Below are 17969 nucleotides of genomic sequence, written 5' to 3'. Positions count from 1 at the left end.
ATATATATATATATATATATATATATGTATATGTATATAGTATTTGAAATGTTTCTTTTTGTAATTGTGTATAGCAGCAAGTCATATAAAGGTAAAGGAACCCTCAGAGAATCTTTAAAATGTCTTTGTTTGTTGTCTTTGTGTAAATGGCGAAAACACAGAGAGAGCTTTACCAGTAATTCATGTTTTTATTTTCTAATGGAAACATTGCGCTCTTGTTTTATATTGTATGAGAGCAGAGTCACCAGAATGAAGTGGAAATCTTTGATGAGAACTTGGCTCATATCAGCACCTGGCTCTACCAGACCCAGATCCACCTGGACGAGGCTGAGCGGCTCGCCCCGACGGAGAGGGAGAAGGTGGTGGAGGTGAGGCCGGAGGTTTTCACAGCGTGAGAGAGAAGCATCTCTTTCAATAAAGGGAGAATGACCCTAAAGTGAGGATACAGCACACCCTGTACAAAGGAGATAGCTATTCCATATTATCATTGCAAAGTTATTAGATTGGACCTCTGAAAATATGTAAGAATTTGCTGAGCTTACACCTTGACAGGCAGTATCTAACAGTAGTTTAGAATTACTTTATATAAATTACTTTCTCTGGCAAGGAAATGCAATCTGTGAGAATACATCAAGAAAATCCCCTCCTATTACCTTGTAGTATACAGAGGTTTTAATGTGTTTCTTCATGAAAGGAGTAGCATGGTTATGATAAATCATTTATGAATGGACTATTTTTGTCCAACTTCACCATGCTTCACTTGCAAAAAGAAAGAGTGAAAGCGAGAGGTTTGTTGAAGTATGGGAAAGAACACAGTGAGAAAAGAGTCTTTTACGGTAGCGGCAAATAATTAATCTTACAGTTGTATGAAATAATTTTACCTTTCTCCTTGACGAGAAGGTCTCCACTAAATGTCTGCTGCGGCAGGGCCCTGCTACCCTTCATCAGTACATGCTGCGCTCAGCTCTTTGTTCTGTAACGAGGCTACACTGCCATCCAGTCTGAGAGAAGGACTGATAGTATAAACTCATTTGAGCTGGTCTGTGGTCTGTCCGCAGCGCATGCTTGAGGAGCTGGAGGACATCAGCCTGCGTGTGGACAATGTGAAGGACCAGGCCATCATCCTGATGACCAGCAGGGGGCCCGCCTGCCGAGATGTGGTGGAGCCAAAACTGGCTGATCTCAACTGTAACTTCGACAAAGTCTCCCAACACATCAAAACTGCCAAGGTACAAAAGCACTGTATGTAACCTAAAATCACTGCATAAAACAAGCCAATATTGTATAACGCATTTACTAATGAACAAAACAGTGTAACATGAACTTCTGCTGTACCGAAAAAGGTTTAACTGCAATAGCATGTGGTGGAGTCGGTACAGTCACTTCATCGGCTCTTTGTCTTTTTTGTGTTCAGATGATGACGAGTCTGGAATCAGCTGGTGTCGAGCTGAACCAGCAGGTACCTCGGCAGGTACAGAGATTTCATCCAAACTACATACAGCCAAGCCTTTGAGAGACAATACTGCAAGACTCTAGTTGGAGTCTGTGTATTATAACAAATTATACCACAGCTGAACACTCAGTCAGGTAATTACGTGTATTTTAACTTCTCATCAGGTCATTCGCAGCCAGGAGATCCGGAAAGAGAGTCAGACTCTGGTCTTCAGTGAGGTGACGGACCTTCAGGCAGCGCTCCAGGGCACGCTGAGGGCTCTGCAGCAGCAGCGTGACCAAACAGCCATCCTGGATGATGACGAGGTAAACGAGATAACATACGACAGAATTTTCCTTTCGTTTCCTAAAATTCTCAAAGAAACTACTCCAGAATAATGACGATTCATATTGATGGTAATATCATGAGATATGTACCCATACACAAGGCACAACATATAGCAGCCAAGCAGTAATGGCTTTGTTCAAATTGATCCCCAAATGTTGTAGTGTTGTGATAGGGAAAAGGGCACTCTATCTATTGTCCGGACAAGATTTTTTATTACGGATTGCCATCTCTAACAATTTTCCACAGACATTTGAAAACGGGCACAGAAAATTGCCCCAGGTTGCCTATTATTCTCTTTCTGAATTTCTTGGGATTTTCTATGAGGAACATGCCAGGCCACAGGCTATATAAAGCTGCCACCTGATAAAACAAGCTTTGATTGGGCATTTCAAGGCCTAACAAGTCCGGAATTCAATCTATGTTATCAAGGTTGATGACGTAAAAACACACTGCCTGAACAGACCTGACCAGTCCAAAGCAAGGTCATTACCCCAGTCGGGAAGCTCTGAGTGTGTTTGAAACAGCATTTTCCTGAGAAGCGTCTGCATGGTCTCCACTCTGAACAATGTGTTGCTTGTGAAGCAAGCGAGCAACTAACAGCTGATGTCAGTTTCTGGTGTGTAAGTTGTTACTTACGGCGACTGAATTGTTCGCTTTAATATTGAAGATTGCTGTAGTTTACAGAGAAGAATCGGCAATTAGGTTGGATTTGAATTGCAGCCTCTTAAACTCTTCCTTTGACCCGTCTGTCTCTCTGCACCAGATGGATGAGGAGAAAGCCAGCGTGGAACACTTGTTGAGAAGAGGAGACGAACTGCTGCAGCAAACCTCAGACGAAGGCCAGAGGGAGGAGTTGAGGCTCCTACTGCTCCGGCTGCAGAGCCAATATTCTTCTCACAGGGTAAGATGCGTCTTCCATAAACCAGATTTATTTGGGAATGTTTTTTTTTATTCTAAGAAAAATGCAGCTCTTAAGTCAGTGTGTGTCCTTTTGCCTGTTTTAGGAATTAAGGGTGCTACGAATCAGGCAGGCCGAAGTCTCTGTGGAGTCACCTACTCACATCTTCACAGAGCAGATAAGAGCCGAAGTGAGGGACTCACACATGGATAAGCACATGGTCTGTACACGGACACAAACTAAAATGTCACTTTAATGACCAAGCTGTGTGTTTTGGTTGATTGGATTGACTCTAGTGATAATTGAGCATAGTGTGACACAATATGTGTGAATACAGTTTCCTTCTCTCACTCCCTTCTGCTCTGTTGTTTTTCCTGCTCTCCTGCGGTGTAGGAGATGTCTTCAGTGGAGCGTTGCAGTGCTCCCTCACTGAGTCCCTCCGACTACCTGTTGGACATCAACAAAGTGCTCCTTGCCATGGCCGACAACGAGTTGCTTCTGAACTCCTCTGAGCTCAGCTGCGGGCTCTACGAAGACTTTTCCAGCCAGGAGGACACACTGAGGGTGGGTTGTCAAAGATTCTCATTGTAAACGTCAAAAGAATTACCCGATATTGTATTGTTTTAGCTTTTAGTCTTTAGTTTTTAGTCTTTTGTTTAACAGGTTTTACAAAATTAACAAGAAAGGAGCGAAAAAGGTCAAGTTAATGGACATTTTGTAGTAGAAATAGAGGAAATGATTTACTAGAAAGCACTAGTTCTGCACCCTGTGGGGAGAGCTTTAGAAAACAAAGTGTTCTGGTTACAATCATTCTTACATGTGTGGACTTTTATCGCCCCTTCTCGCTCTCACTGTGCTGTCTCTTTTCCTTAATCTTTTTATAGAATATCAAAGAGAATCTAGAGCGTGTTGGTGAGTGGGTCACAGGGATCCACGAGCGACAGCCGGATGCCGTTTGCGATGCTTCCCCAGCTGAGGTTGCCCAGATCGGAGACGCCCTCACGCAGCTCAACGCCGAGTGGGACCGCCTCAACCGCATGTACAACCATCGCAATGGGTGCGTGCGCCATCTTAACACACAACTTGTACAACAGATCACACTGTACATTCATCGACTAGAAATAATGTGGAGACTCATACTTGAATAAGTCTTCCACAGAAAACTTTGGAGACGAGAACAAACTGCTATTTTCAAATTGGAATGTGAGTGAATTTGTGTGTCAGGAAATGTTGTCTAAGCTGCAGGGACATTAAATGCCAGCTGTCCGCTAGTCAGGAGACAGATAAAGAGATGGACCAAGGCACAAAATCAAGCTCGCTAGACACACACTCTGACCTTGATTACTATCAACACGATTCCTCGGGCATAAACAATCTCATGCCTATTCCCATTTTCACTCACTCATTTACTTACTGACACACACACACACACACACACGCACACACACACACACGCACACACGCACACACACACTGGGTGGCCTTAACTACCATCAACACAATTCCTTTGGCGTAAACAGTCTTCATTTGCTGAGTACAGGACGAGTCAGCTAATTCTGAAGAATGCGCACAAATACTAAAGCACTATGCCTGCAATCATTATAACCTGTGGGCATCACAAAAATCAAAAGAATGAAGTGTATTTTGTAAAATTGCCCATCCAGAACTAATTTCCACACTTTGTCTCTCTCATCAGATTTGTTGCGCTCCAAGCGGTGCTGTAAGAGGAAGTAGCCCTCATGCAGACCATCAATGCGATAAAGATCTGTTTTTTGTATTAGGCATTTTAAGTAATCGGTTTGTCTATGCTGATTTATTCAATCGCATCTCTGTGAACTTTCCTGTGCTGTCAGGGGTTCCTGACTATAATGACATTTTCTGGTGTTTATTAGAGGTCAACTGTGTAATTTTTCCTCCTCATAAATCAAGGAATTTCCCAGTGGTCAAACTAAATTGTACCGTGAGAGACCAGAATTCAATAATCTCCCATCCCATTCTATATTAGACCCTCTCACTCAATAAAAACACAATACAATTTATTTAGGAGCAATTAAAGCCAGAATCCTCTAAATGAACTGAGCTTTAAGTTTAAGAAGTAGAATGAAACAAAAGAAACGCAGTGAAAAGATATGCTTGATATGTGAATTGTGAATTAAACACAAATTAAACTTCCACAGTGTGGAGATTTTCTTTTGTGTGTTGGATGTTTAGTCTAAACTAAATAGTTTCCTCTGCAAATGTTTCACACGTCAACCAATGTTTGCCATATGTTTAGCACTTAGTTGTTGAGATTTCTTTAAAGGGACAGTCTTTGGGGGATCTATTATCAGAAAAGCTCTTAAAGTAGTGTACTTAAGTTAAGGATGGCCTCTGAGCGAAGCAAAAGGCTTTACCACGGTTTAGCATGTGGCGGCTCATCTTACCGCAATGTCCCAAAGAAGTATTCCATTGGTTGTAATCTGCAACCACACACTCGATACCAGATTACCTCTTACATACTTCCATTATAGATGTATAATCAGTCCTTCTGCTTTTTTATGTTTACCGTACAAACATTGTGTGTGTTTGTTTTGTTCTGCTGCAGGAGTTTTGACCGTGCTGTAGAGGAGTGGAGGCAGTTCCACTGTGACATGAATGACCTGAACCAGTGGCTGACCGATACAGAGGCGCTGCTGTCAGAGAGCGTTGGCCCTGATGGACAGCTGGACCTGAACTGTGCACGACGACACCAAGAGGTCAGTGGAGAGTGATGGAGTGCAAGTGTGTGTGTGTGACGGCCTGAATTTACATGCATGCTGGCGTGTTTCACATGATCTTCACATTCACATTTCTTCACATGTTCTTACACATCTTTTGTCATCATAGAACACTTTCATGGGATTCCACCTTTGTCATTATAACAGTAATAAGTCAAATATAGACTCACAACATACAGTATGCTTAGAAGCTTTAAAGCAAGATTATTACCTTCCCAGGGGTGCACTAGTAACATGTGTAAACTATAAGCAGGTAGATTGGAAGTGTTAGACCAGAGATAATTACATTTGGAAAATGGGTACCTGATAAACAAACACACTGCATATCTACTTCTCCGTGTTGCAGGGTGAGACCGTGAGAGGTGAACTAAAAAGGCCTCTCCTTTTGAGCTTTGTTTGATTTGAAAGCGGTTATTTAGTTTTCATGGGTTAGAATGAGGTTTTCTGAAGCTGCTGCATTATCGCTGGCAGCACTATTGCCATTACCACCTTTAGGGGTGTGATTTGAAAAGTTTGAGCTCCACTCCATCTGTCTCGCTCTTTTACACGTTTTCACAGTTGCTGAGATTGATGCGAGGGATCAAGTGGCTGGGAATTGGGAGATCAATTAGCTGAGTCGCCCTTTAGCAGACTTCACAATCGCTCACCTTGCTTTAGGGGTCTGTCTTGGCAAATTAAATCTCTCTCGGTGGAAGTAGAGATTTAGCAGCTTAAATCTTGATGCGCCGCAAATCATGCCTCTGTGTCAATCGGAGATTTGCTTGGAGAGACGGACTTGAGCTGGGGATTTGGACCTGAGTGAATCGGCTTATGCTGTTTGATTGATCCCGAACACACCTTTTTTTGTGCTCATGCTCTTTCTTTCTTTTATACGTGTTTTAGGAGCTGGAGGAGGGTCTTGTCAGCCACCAGCCCGTCCTGGCTGAACTGACCCGCACTGGGGAGCAGATAATTGGGCAGCAGTCATCTCCTGACGGATCACTGCTTGAGGAAAAGCTAGACACCCTAAGTCAGCGTTGGAGAGCTGTCAACCGCCATGTCCTTGAGAGACAGCGCAGGTAATCTATACTTGGTAAAACACACAGGATGTGGCTTCCCCTATGGATCGAAAAGATTAAGAAGGATGTGGTCAAATGTGCATTGACACATGATGAATATCATTGCTGTGTCTTGACTCTATAATATTTGGTTTTACAGTATAATGTAAAAAAGAGGTCTCTCTCCATCAGAGACAGTCTTTGTTTCTTTATCAGTGTTTGGCAGGTTAACATTATCAGTGTGGCCAATCAGTCTATAACAGTCATTTAAATGTAAATTCTAGGAATAGGCCTGCAACCTCCAGGAAATTGAGATCCTAATCTGAGTGCATAATGTGTGTGTTTGTAGGCTGGTTGGAGGAGACCCGGCCCTGTCAGACCTGGTGAGGAGACGCGAGGCGCTGGCTGTATGGTTGGAGCAGGCAGAAAACGCTGTCAGTTCCTTACCCGTCACTGCCACTGACAGCAACCTCAGAGAACTCAAGGTACAGCAAGGCCCAAACATGCTCATGTTAGTGTGATTCATGGGAGCACGGGGATTTCTGTTTCTGCTCCAGAGCTGGAAGATTCAGCAATTCTTATGGTCAGCGCTGACTTTGTTTGTCCTTTTCACCTTTAGTTGCTCTCTGTATCTCAATCCCAAGCAAAACCAGTCCAACCCAGTAAACATACAGAGACTTAACTCGCATCTCTTGATTTGAACAACAACAATAACAAAATACAATCACTCAGTGTTTTCGGTCTTAATTCCTTCCTGGCAACAACCTCAGCCCGAGCTTTCCTTTGCAAAAAGTACAAAGAAAGATGTTCTGTTGCTTTATGGAACAACCCTATGTTCTACTGCTGACCTTCACAGTGTTACTTCTTGGTTTCTCTATATTTATTTCACCAAAAAATCAGTCCGTCTTTATGGAATTGATGGTCAGTGCTTTTTCCCTCGCAGGTCCTTGCCGAGGAAATGGATGCACAGAATGATCGTCTCGGATGGGTGAACAAGCATGCTCCTCAGATCCTGGCCAGTCCAAGTGTGAGCCTTCAGAGCAGAGACCAGCATGTTGGCAAACTGAGAGCCATCAACCTCAGCTGGAGCAGGGTACGAACTTTTCATTAGGATATTTTTCTGCCTCGTCTTCCACGTTTTTGTATTGGAAGCAACTTTATACTATACACATTGTAATACTGAAATATTGACCATTTTTCACAACACTGACAGCTGCAACATGTCCTGCCTTCCCTGTTTTCTTCATTTGCCCTTTGACATTCTCTCCTCTCACTCTTACTCATTTTTGATTCACCTTTTTTTCCCTCTGCAGGTGACCCATGAGTTGTTGGACAAAGTCGGGGAGTTGGAGACCAACCTGCAGAGTCATGCCCAGTTCCAGGACAGGATGAACAGGCTCACTGACTGGGTCGTTGTCACACACCAGACAATCATGACCAGAGGCTTGAGCCCCGGCCAAGCGCAGGTAGATCGTCTGAGTTCATCACAAGAATCCCGACACTGCACATCACTGAAAATCTGTTTTTTATCACAAACATAAATGTTGTACCTAAAATGAGTTCTTACCTGTTGTAGGCTCTAGATGCCTCCATGAAGGACAGGAAGAAGGACCTGGAGGACCTGTTGGCTCATTCTATAGAGCTACAGAGACAACAGCAGCTGCTCCCTCAGGAAAAGGTCCCGGTTTCCATAGCAATATGATTTAATAACGACACACTGCTAATTCTTACATATAAATATGCCATATTTCTTGTTACGGTGCCACAAGTGTAATTGTCTGTCCTATTAAAAGCTGATGCACTCAGTTTCCTGTTGCTGATGATTTGTCATTACTTATAAATTCCTCTCTATGGATTCATGCTGACAGGGGAAGGTAGAGGAGCTGGCAGGGGATTGGAAAGCTCTGGATGGTCGACTGAGGGAATCTCTGCAGCAACCCGTCTCTCCATGGAAACACCACCTACATGTCGTCCAGCACCAGCAGCTTGGTAAAGTTATCTCGGATTGCACTTATTTAAACTCATGATTTCTCTAATTTCTGTATCCCTAGCTCTGTTTTTATAAATTGTCAGTGGTGAAGGGATGAAAACATTTAACGCAGTCCCATTGCAGTATTAAGCCTTTAATGAGACAGAGAAAATTCGATATTGGATCATTAACAGGAGGTGACAAACATATACACATGTACTCGTATTAGAGGTAAGAAGTTCTCAGGTGGCGGATTTAAATTCCCTTATAGGCTTGGCTTAATCTGGGGCATGAAAATGCAGGATAAAATAACAAATAGGAGGTGAGCAACAACGTCCTGCTCGTGGAACACTAAAACAAAACCTGATGCCTCATTCATCATGATTTAGTGAGATGCCACAATCCTCTGAGAGCCATTTGACAGAAGCACCTCCTCTCTCGCTCTAACATCTTAAATGTTCATTGCATCATTTCCTCGTAAAGAAGCTCTATACGTCAACATCAACTGCCTTTTCTTCGTCCCTGCTCCAGTGTCTGCCGTCCCCTCAGCCGTGCAGATGGCCAGCATGGTTAGCGAGGACCCTCACCACCAAACCCCGCACACGCCAGACACCGTGGCGCCCACCGACCTCAATGAGACAGCCACCGAACTGGCAGACTGGCTTCTCCTCATCACACAGATGCTCAAGTCTAACATTGTCACTGTGGGGGACACGGAGGAGATCAGGATGACGATGGGACGTCTTCAGGTGAGAAATGGGGGGCGGAGAGGACAGTCGATGATGTGTTTGTGTGATGAACGGTTATTAATGGAATAGTAGATTTTTTTTTGTTGTAACAACTGAACTGTCAAATTCAATCCTATGAGCTATACACTTTGTGTGACACTGTGTGTTTTTGTGCCTCGTCCTTGGCAGGTGACAAAGAGTGACCTGGAACAGCGTCACCCCCAGCTCGAGGACATTTTCATGCTGGCACAGAACATTAAGAACAAGACCTCTAATCTGGACGTTCGCACATCCATTACTGAGAAACGTATGTCGAAAGCAGTTTAAAAAAAGATTAGCTGCTCCCAAAGACAACAAAACCAATGTTGTGTAGGGGCTGTCATTACTTTCTGTTTTTGTGACTGCGTCTGTCTCTGTCTCAAGTGGAGAAGGTACGCAGCCAGTGGGACAGCACTCAGCATGGTGTTGAGGCTCGACTTCAGCAGCTTGATAACATGATTGGCCACAGCAACCAGTGGGAGGAGCAGAGGAAGGAGGTGAATGCTCTAATTGGGCACAGCGAAGGACGTTTCCACAACCTTCTTCAGCAGTCGAGCGACCCCCTGACGAAACAGCTTGCTGACAACAAGGTTAGGGAAACGTGTAACTGCTAGACTTCCTCTCCATGTCCGCTGGGCGTCCGTCCTTCAGTCGGTCACTTGTTGTGATTCCATATCATTACGGTAGACTAGAAATATACTCCAGGAAACTTGTCTGCTCACTTTCCTAATTGAGAGAAACATCTTAAACTCAACCAAACTTTACTTTAATAGAAATGTTAGAGGTCCCGTAACAACTGTATATGTCTGTGCAAGGTGGGAATGAATCCTTAATAACCTCCGTACTCCACATCATCCATCATTTTAATTTGAGATGACAACTTGTACGAGAGTTTCTGGAAACACATTCTGCCTCATAAGTGTGTCCGACGCATTACCAGAACCGAACACTAGAGGGCAACTGAGTTTAATACAATCCAGCAGGTTAGACACACAGCTATCTACTCTGGGTTTCTGTGGTTTTGTAATGATGAGTAATCGTCCATTTAAAATAGTGAAATGTACCTTTTTGTTAAAAGAACAGGAGCATAGGGGTCACATATGGATGACTTATTTGCTAATGCTACATTTGAAATAATGATATGGCCTCATGAATAACAGTTGGGTCTTATGTAACCTGCTTGATTAAGTAGAGGTTAAAATAACAATGTCAGATTGCTGAGCAGTGGAATAACAGATGTCTGTGTTTTTAGTGCCGGAAGTTTAATTTCATTTTATAAAGTTTGTATAATAGGTCATTAATAACTAAAGCTGATACCAGGCCAATAGGCGGTGCCAACAAGGCCCTTCCCAGTGACACATAATTGTTCAGTCACATTTGTCACATTTCCAGTCGTGATCATCCTGATCGTGTTGATTGTTTTATAGGCGTTCCTCCAAGACTTGGGCCGAGGCCAAGCGACAGTTGTTGCCTTCAACGAGCTGTCCAATCATCTTTTGCGGGAGTATTCTATTGACGACACCAGGAGGATCAAAGAGGTCACAGATAAGCACAACACTGCCTGGATCAGCATCAATAACAGGTGAACACACACTCACCTGTTTACCTGCAGTTTGATTGTGTCGCATGCGGGGCTGCTATTGCTGCCAGTTTCTAATCATGCACTACCTGCTTCAGAGGTTGAACTCATAAATCACGTATATGATTTATCGTTATTGATTTGCAGGGCAAGTGACCGCCACGCCCATCTGGACAGTGAGCTGAAGGGCCTGCAGATGTCTCTCAGGGAGCTGGAGTCCTTCCTCAAATGGCTCCAGGAGGCCGAGACTACAGTCAACGTTCTGGCCGACGCCTCCCAGAGGGAAGACCTGTCGCAGGACTCCGCCCATGTGAAAGAGCTGAGGCGACAACTAGAGGTAGGGCTATAAACAGATAGTGTGTGTGCGTGTGTGTGTGTGTTTGTGTGTGTATGGAATCTATGCACAGGTGCTAGCCTGTTATCTCAGTGTCATCCTCCATTAGCGCATCCTTCACCAATAGGACTGAGTCAGAAGTGTGTGTGTGTGTGTGTGTGCAAGTGTAAGTGGCTGGTTTAAGGTGTGTGAATGAGAGGGCATACAGAGGGCGTGTGAGTGCTAGTATGCATTGAGTGCTGCTCATTGATCCTCTTGTCCTTTGCTGCTTAGGAATTCAATGTGTGTGTGTGATTTGTGTGTGTATGCTTGCTTGCACTTCCTCTCACCATCTTGCCATTTACCCAGACCTTCCTTCAGGGATCTGTTGACACACATCATCTTATGCTTTATGTAACGTTTTAATCCCCAAATCGCTCCACCTCACCCTTACAACGGATGAAACGTGCACTAATATTCTTTTTTTAGAAATGCTGCCCCTGCCTGTCAGTTGCGTCCTCATCTTTTTTGTGATGGTACACTGAGGGGCTGTCATTTGCACAACCTCCTTTCCAGACATTGTCAAAGATGTGGTGTATGCTTGTGTATCCAAGCTTCCTCGTCTTTGGATAAACTCCTTGGCCCTGAGAAATTGTTGCGATGTCGTACATATTTTAAAAACCGAAAGCTTAAGACCAATAACACTTTTTTGTTTCATTGTCTTGAATGCCACAGTTCGCTCACTCCCGTTACCAGTATCCAATTATTTAAAAGCAGGCCAAGGTTATAGAGAAAAATGACATTGAAACACTGCATGAATGGCTCCAAAGATTTCTGAGGATTCATTAACTTGGTATGGGTCGAGGAGCAAAGAGACTTATGCAGCTCTTTGTTAAGCTCTGTCTGGATTCGGTCTAATACAATTCTGACCTGAAAACATGGTCATTATTATTATCACCTTCTTCTGTCCGTGACAGTGATCTGCATTTCTTGTGTCAATCATGATCCATCATTTTAAGCCCTTTCAAATTTCTAAAAGGACACTTTCTTTATACTCTTAAATTCCTCAAAAGTCATGTGTAAGGTCGAGTGTGTTGTAAATATGGTTAAAGTAATCAAGAAAAATGTAAATTATGCAACAGTTTAAGGCTAATATCTCTGGAAATCTTGGTGGATTAACATATCGGATCTTATTGAGTTGGTCACTGCATACCCATTTAATTTAAATTAGTTTCCTCATTTCTATCGCTCTGTCTCCGTTGGTGTAAAGATTTATGCAAGGTACTCATGTGTAGAAAGTGGAACGATAAATCAACCTTTGAGCCTTTGAGGATGTGTGTTGACATGGAGAGTTGTGGCCCCAACGCTTTCATTAACTCACAATGATTGCTCTGCCACCGATAAGTGTCGGGTTTCTTTAATCACAATATTTGGCCATGAACCATTATCATTCTGATTTCTGTTTTTATATTAAACCTCCCGTTGGTTAGTGGTTTTAGGAGCAGTGACAAATACAAATGTGCCACATTTGAGGCTGAATGGATAATGAACAACTCTCAACTGAGACATGAGATTGAGATTAGATAAACTGGTACTCAATGATCACCTGTATTTCTATGAATGAGATGATTTTTATTCCTCTTCTGTTTTACTCTGCTAGCTACTGTTTATGCTAAGCTAAGCTAATTGAACCACCTACTGGCTCCAGCCGCTACTTACTGTCCATGAAAGAACATGAACGTGTGATCAACCTTCTCTTCAACCCTCAGCACGAAAAGCTAATACTTTTTAAGAAATACTGATATTTCTTAAAATGTAACTATTCCATTAATATGTGTTTGCTTTTAGCCTCTCGTAGATTGAGTACTTAAAACACATTTTTAAGACCCGACACTGTAATACCGTTTCATGATCTATGCATTTGAGTTGCAAGTGGGTAATATGGATAAAATCCTTGTATTAAAGTACATGCACTATTTAAATTGCATGTGCAGTACAATGGGGTATAGTTTATTTACTAGAAGTATTGCAATTATGTGTAAATCCAATGTTGTCATAAAGCAGTCTTCATTAATTGTCTGCAATAGTTCAATACAACCATTAAAAAAAAAGATAGTTGCCTCTGACTAATTCTCTGTCATTTTGTAGCACATAAATTCATATCTCCTAACTCTCCCTGGAGCTGGTATGTGTGGTTTATATTATATAATCCAACCCCCATCACACCACACCTGGCACGTGCACACATCAACAGAGAAGTGCAGACGTGCACACAGCTGGAGGAGCTGCTTTTTTATCAAACTCAACGTGTGTGTGTGTGTGTGTGTGTGTGTGTGTGTGTGTGTGTGTGTGTGTGTGTCAGCCATAGCAATGTGAGCATTACTATGACTTTTTAAAACTGAGTTGATACCTTGTGGAGTGGATGCTGTAGTGAAACCTTAACTAAATAGAGCTCTCCAGTAAGCTCATCATGAGCCCCTCTCCTAGTGACTGTGTGTATATCTGTGCACAAGCCTGTCGGTAAATGATGATTACTCTAGCTGGCTGCGCAGGTAAGCTGCATGTTGGTTTAAAGGAATTTGTTTGTGTTCATTTCTCCCCTCCGCCTCGGAGTCTCCCTTCATCTGTATAAAGAGACCAGGCGAGCAGGGACCGAGTGCTGTAATGCATCCCGGAGTGCTGCACAGAAAGCCCCGTTTGCATTTGTGTGTCAGTTTGTGCTCATTTCAAATGCATGAGTCATAGTTACTGGGACCCGTCGGTGTGTAGCATGCTGCTGTTGGGCAATACAGATGTTTTTATATATCTTCAATTCAAATAGTTGCCCCTTGTCTCTCGGTTGGGAGAAATAAAAGTCAAGAGAAGGCGTCATAGACGACATGAATATGTTTAAAATACCCAGCGAGTGCAGCACTGTGTGGTCAGTGGCTTTATGTTAATCTCTGCTGATTGTTCACCTCCCTCTGCTCTTACGTGGCTCTCTGTTTCTTCTCCTGCCTCTTTGTCTCTTGATGTCATCTCTCCGGTACTCGTGTGCTTCAACCAGATTTATTCTGCATCGATATAAGTTCCCTAAAAGCCTCTTATCTTCTCTTGCCCTTGCCCTCGCCCTCCTACCTTCTCTCCTGCTGCTCTATTTTCCTCCCACTTTTCTTTTTCGTCATCATTTATCTGCAGTTTTCCAGTAAGGCCTCCATCTCTTCCTCTCAGTTAATCTTTTGAAAGCTGCATCACAGCACAACACATACAAACACATGTGCGCTCTCTCTCTCTCTCTCTCTCTCTCTCTCTCTCTCTCTCTCTCTCTCTCTCTCTCTCTCTCTCTCTCTCTCTCTCTCTCTCTCTCTCTCTCTCTCTCTCTCTCTCTCTCTCTCTCTCTCACACACACACTCACACTCACACTCACACTCACATACACCATACAGTTGTATCGGAGGAGCCTCTGGGGTCTGAAATATTAGTTTTCACCGCTGTAGCTTACTGTTTTAATAATATCTTCAGTATTTGTCAACATAGAAACAAACAAGTATATTGGATTATTAAAGTGAAAATAAAAATAAAAACTTTGAGCTTTGTGAGAAATAATGTTTGGTCAGGCACATTTATACACTATGATATGAATGAGCCTCAGCTGCCAAATGGAGAACGGGCTTTGAATGCTTTGTTGTTGCAACTGGGAATGTTCTGAATTCCTCTAGAATTGACCCTTCATGTGAAAGCAAAGCATTAGTGGCACACACATCAGAAATTTAAACTCAGTAATTTAAACTGTGATTGGATGTCTCCCAAATGCTCTTTAACTCTTCTTAAGTAACAGGTTTGTAATTTTAACTTTTATCAAAGATTATTTTTTTACTCCAAATGATGCAACTAGGAGAGTTCATGTCCGTCCGAGCCTCCCACATGAAAATGAATGGCACATTTACTTCCAGGAACTCCTTCCTCTCCATAACTCTAGTGTGTGTGTGTGTGTGTGTGTGTGTGTGTGTGTGTGTGTGTGTGTGTGTGTGTGTGTGTGTGTGTGTGTGTGTGTGTGTGTGTGTGTGTGTGTGTGTGTGTGTGTGTGTGTGTGTGTGTGTGTGTGTGTGTGTGTGTGTGTGTGTGTGTGTGTGTGTGTGTGTGTGTGTGTGTGTGTGTGTGTGTGTGTGTGTGTGTGTGTGTGTGTGTGTGTGTGTGTGTGTGTGTGTGTGTGTGTGTGTGTGTGTGTGTGTGTGTGTGTGTGTGTGTGTCATTTTTGCACCAAGTTTTCGCTCAGTCGCCCTCTCTCTCTGTTGCACACTCTCTCTCTCTCTCTCTCTCTCTCTCTCTCTCTCTCTCTGCCTGTCTCTCGCTCATTGATCTGCTGGTTGTCTTGCGTAATGTCATTCTGCCTTCACGGCAGAGGCAGTGTTTATCTTCCCTTCCACTGCTGCTTTTTATCCGTCTCTCTCCTTCTTTTCTTCTCCGCTCTCTCTCCCTCTCTCTTCTCCCTCCCTCTCTCTCTCTCTCTCTGTGATCCAAAAGGACTACTATGTCCCTCTTCCTCTCCATCTCTCTCCGGATCATTGTCAGTAAAAAGTGAAGCGCGTGCAATCAGCTTTTCTTCTCCAGTTTAACTCGTGCTTTCCTTCTCTCCTCTCCAGCTCGCTTGCCGGCACTTTTCCACTCTTCTCTCCCCCTTTGTCTTCTTCATTTCTTTTTTTCTTCGTCACCCTCCTGCGACTCTGCCGTCTCAAGTGATTTGTTTGATTCTCTTCTGGCTCTGCATTCGGGGGGGGGGGGGGGGGGGGGGCGCGTGTGAATGTCCGCGTGGAGGAGAAAGTGAGTGTCTCGTCTTGTCCCGCTTGCCTGCATCATCGTGTGTGTGTGTGTGTGTGTGTGTGTGTGTGTGCGTGCATGCATTCTGAGAGCTGTGTGAGAGTGACAGTTTATAAAGAGAGAGAGCGAGAGAGAGAGAGAGATAACTGAGGCTGTGTAGTGTGTTACAAAACATGGGGGCATGCTGAGCTGAGTCCGCTTGCAAGTGTGTGTGTTTCTCTCTCTCTCTCTCTCTCTCTCTCTGTGCAAGTGTGTGTGTGTTTTTCTCTCTCTTTCTCTCTGTGTGCATGTGTGTGTGCGCGCATCACGTCCGCTTGGCTGGGGTTTGGTCGGCTGGCTAGGGAGAGGGAGAGGGAGAACAATATGAGCGGGGTAGGGCAGTGCTAGCATGCGGACCAGGAGCAGGCTGCTGCAGAGTTGTAGCAGTCTTAAGATGATGGCCATGGTCCGGACCTCCCTCCAGAAAGTGGTGGTCTTCCTACACAGGCTCCAGAGGATGGCCATCTCCTCGCCGCGCTACCAGAAACTCTGCAAGGTACGTTGGCTCCAGGAGAGAGAGAGAGCGGCTGGAGGAGTGAGAGTTTTTGGTTGAGTTTTTTTCTTACTCTCACTAATTGGATAGAATTTAGTTTGAAGTTTCACCATGTGCAAGGTTGATTCTTGTAAATTCATTTTTACTTTACTTTTTACTAAACTTTCATGGCATGTTTTGGAGTCTGCTTGAGGCTTTTGAATTAGTTTTTAAGACTCTTTCTACTAATGTAACACCTGTTTGTGTTTGTGAATGCCTCACAGCCGATAGTCCAAATGTTGTTGCAGTGTATGTGCTTTTCTTTTTCAACGTTAATGTCACAAATCAGAAATGGCTCTATTTATGCCACACCAGTTGTTTTTTATTCTTGAGTCATTTTGGTTGTCAAGACATTATGTTCCAGGAAGTCTGTTCTTTTGCGAAGTCTGTCACCTTTATGTATGTCATTTTAAATATATTTATGAATATAAACCTCACCGACTTGAGGACTTTTTGCACTTTTTCTACATAACGAATAATGACTCCCACGGTGTGTCCCTGTTGTAGTGAGTGTGCACCGATGTCTACGTGTGTGTGTGTGCTTTATATTTGTGTCTGTATATTGTCTGTTCTGAAGTGAGTTTTGACTCTGTAGTGGTGCCGGCGTAAACAAACTAACAAGGCAGAGCAGAGTATGAGCTGTTTTTGAGTGAGTGCGTCGTCTTGGGCTTTGCGGTCTGCGAGAGGCATCCTGACGAGAGGTATTGTGTCAGTGAAAGGAGACCTGCATTCCTCACAGGACTGATGAGAGTTTACTACATACCGTAATGAACGATTAACTCTCTTAATTAAATGAATTAGCAAAAATCACACACAGCAAATTCATTTAAAAAGATTTTTCCGGACTTGTGTTCTTTAATGAAGACAAAAAATAAGCCGGTTGTATCTTTTTGTCAGTTCTGTCGATTTCCCCTCAGAGGAAGCGATTGCTGCCGTGTGGTGGACTTGTTGTCATTTTCTACCACTGTTGATCACGATTGAATGCTGATCTTCATTGCACAACATTGGCCCGCTCTCGGTAAGAGGGCAGAGGGGACCAGCTGTTGAGATTTGACAGTGTGAGAGACTAATGCATCAGACCAGGTTCTGATTACATGCCAGCTTCAATCATGCTCCAACAAACATGTGGCGGTTGGACTTAATCCATCTTTAATCCATGAATCCAGCGCTCTTTAGGGCTCCACCCTTTTTTCCCTTTCTACACGTGTTTGGTTGTTTGTCGCTCTACTTCGTATGGTTACAGGTCAATTTAGTGTCCTTCGCTGTATTTCACAGGTTTGGTTTATCTATCAAGTCTCCTGAAGAAAGAGAAACATTGAATGACGGGACAAGACTTAGTGACACATTGAGTGCGGTTGAGAGCAATAAACAGATCTTTAGGCATCAGCAATTTCTTCTTCTTGCACAGTCTCAGTTGTTCATCTTGTTGATGCTTTTCTTGTTTCTGCTTATTTAACCAATTCTGGGGAAAACAAGTGAAATCAGATCAACCCTGCAGGTGT

The 17969-nt window shown here is 43.4% G+C and overlaps 1 protein-coding gene across 7 annotated transcripts in view; it reads left to right on the top strand.

Annotated features, from left to right (window-relative positions):
• Positions 1-17969, top strand: part of utrn (utrophin) — a 159685-nt gene that overhangs the window by 47322 nt on the left and 94394 nt on the right. For 4 of the 7 annotated variants that reach the window (XM_034527010.1, XM_034527012.1, XM_034527009.1 and 1 more), the window contains 20 exons: positions 240-368; positions 1059-1229; positions 1415-1471; positions 1618-1758; positions 2544-2681; positions 2785-2898; positions 3072-3242; positions 3563-3735; positions 5263-5413; positions 6317-6492; positions 6821-6956; positions 7415-7564; positions 7785-7937; positions 8048-8149; positions 8340-8460; positions 8972-9189; positions 9358-9475; positions 9592-9797; positions 10635-10789; positions 10934-11123. In XM_034527010.1, the coding sequence (XP_034382901.1) occupies positions 240-368; positions 1059-1229; positions 1415-1471; positions 1618-1758; positions 2544-2681; positions 2785-2898; positions 3072-3242; positions 3563-3735; positions 5263-5413; positions 6317-6492; positions 6821-6956; positions 7415-7564; positions 7785-7937; positions 8048-8149; positions 8340-8460; positions 8972-9189; positions 9358-9475; positions 9592-9797; positions 10635-10789; positions 10934-11123 (2970 nt within the window). Of the gene's footprint in view, positions 1-239; positions 369-1058; positions 1230-1414; positions 1472-1617; positions 1759-2543; positions 2682-2784; positions 2899-3071; positions 3243-3562; positions 3736-5262; positions 5414-6316; positions 6493-6820; positions 6957-7414; positions 7565-7784; positions 7938-8047; positions 8150-8339; positions 8461-8971; positions 9190-9357; positions 9476-9591; positions 9798-10634; positions 10790-10933; positions 11124-15940; positions 16432-17969 lie in introns of those variants that run through there. The other 3 variants (XM_034527016.1, XM_034527011.1, XM_034527014.1) reach the window with 2 other exon arrangements.

The sequence above is a fragment of the Cyclopterus lumpus genome, chromosome 24 (genome assembly GCF_009769545.1).
Source record: "Cyclopterus lumpus isolate fCycLum1 chromosome 24, fCycLum1.pri, whole genome shotgun sequence".
Lineage (NCBI taxonomy): Eukaryota > Metazoa > Chordata > Actinopteri > Perciformes > Cyclopteridae > Cyclopterus > Cyclopterus lumpus.
The sequence above is the reverse complement of the archived record's forward strand: the minus strand, read 5'-3'. Positions and strand labels throughout refer to the sequence as shown.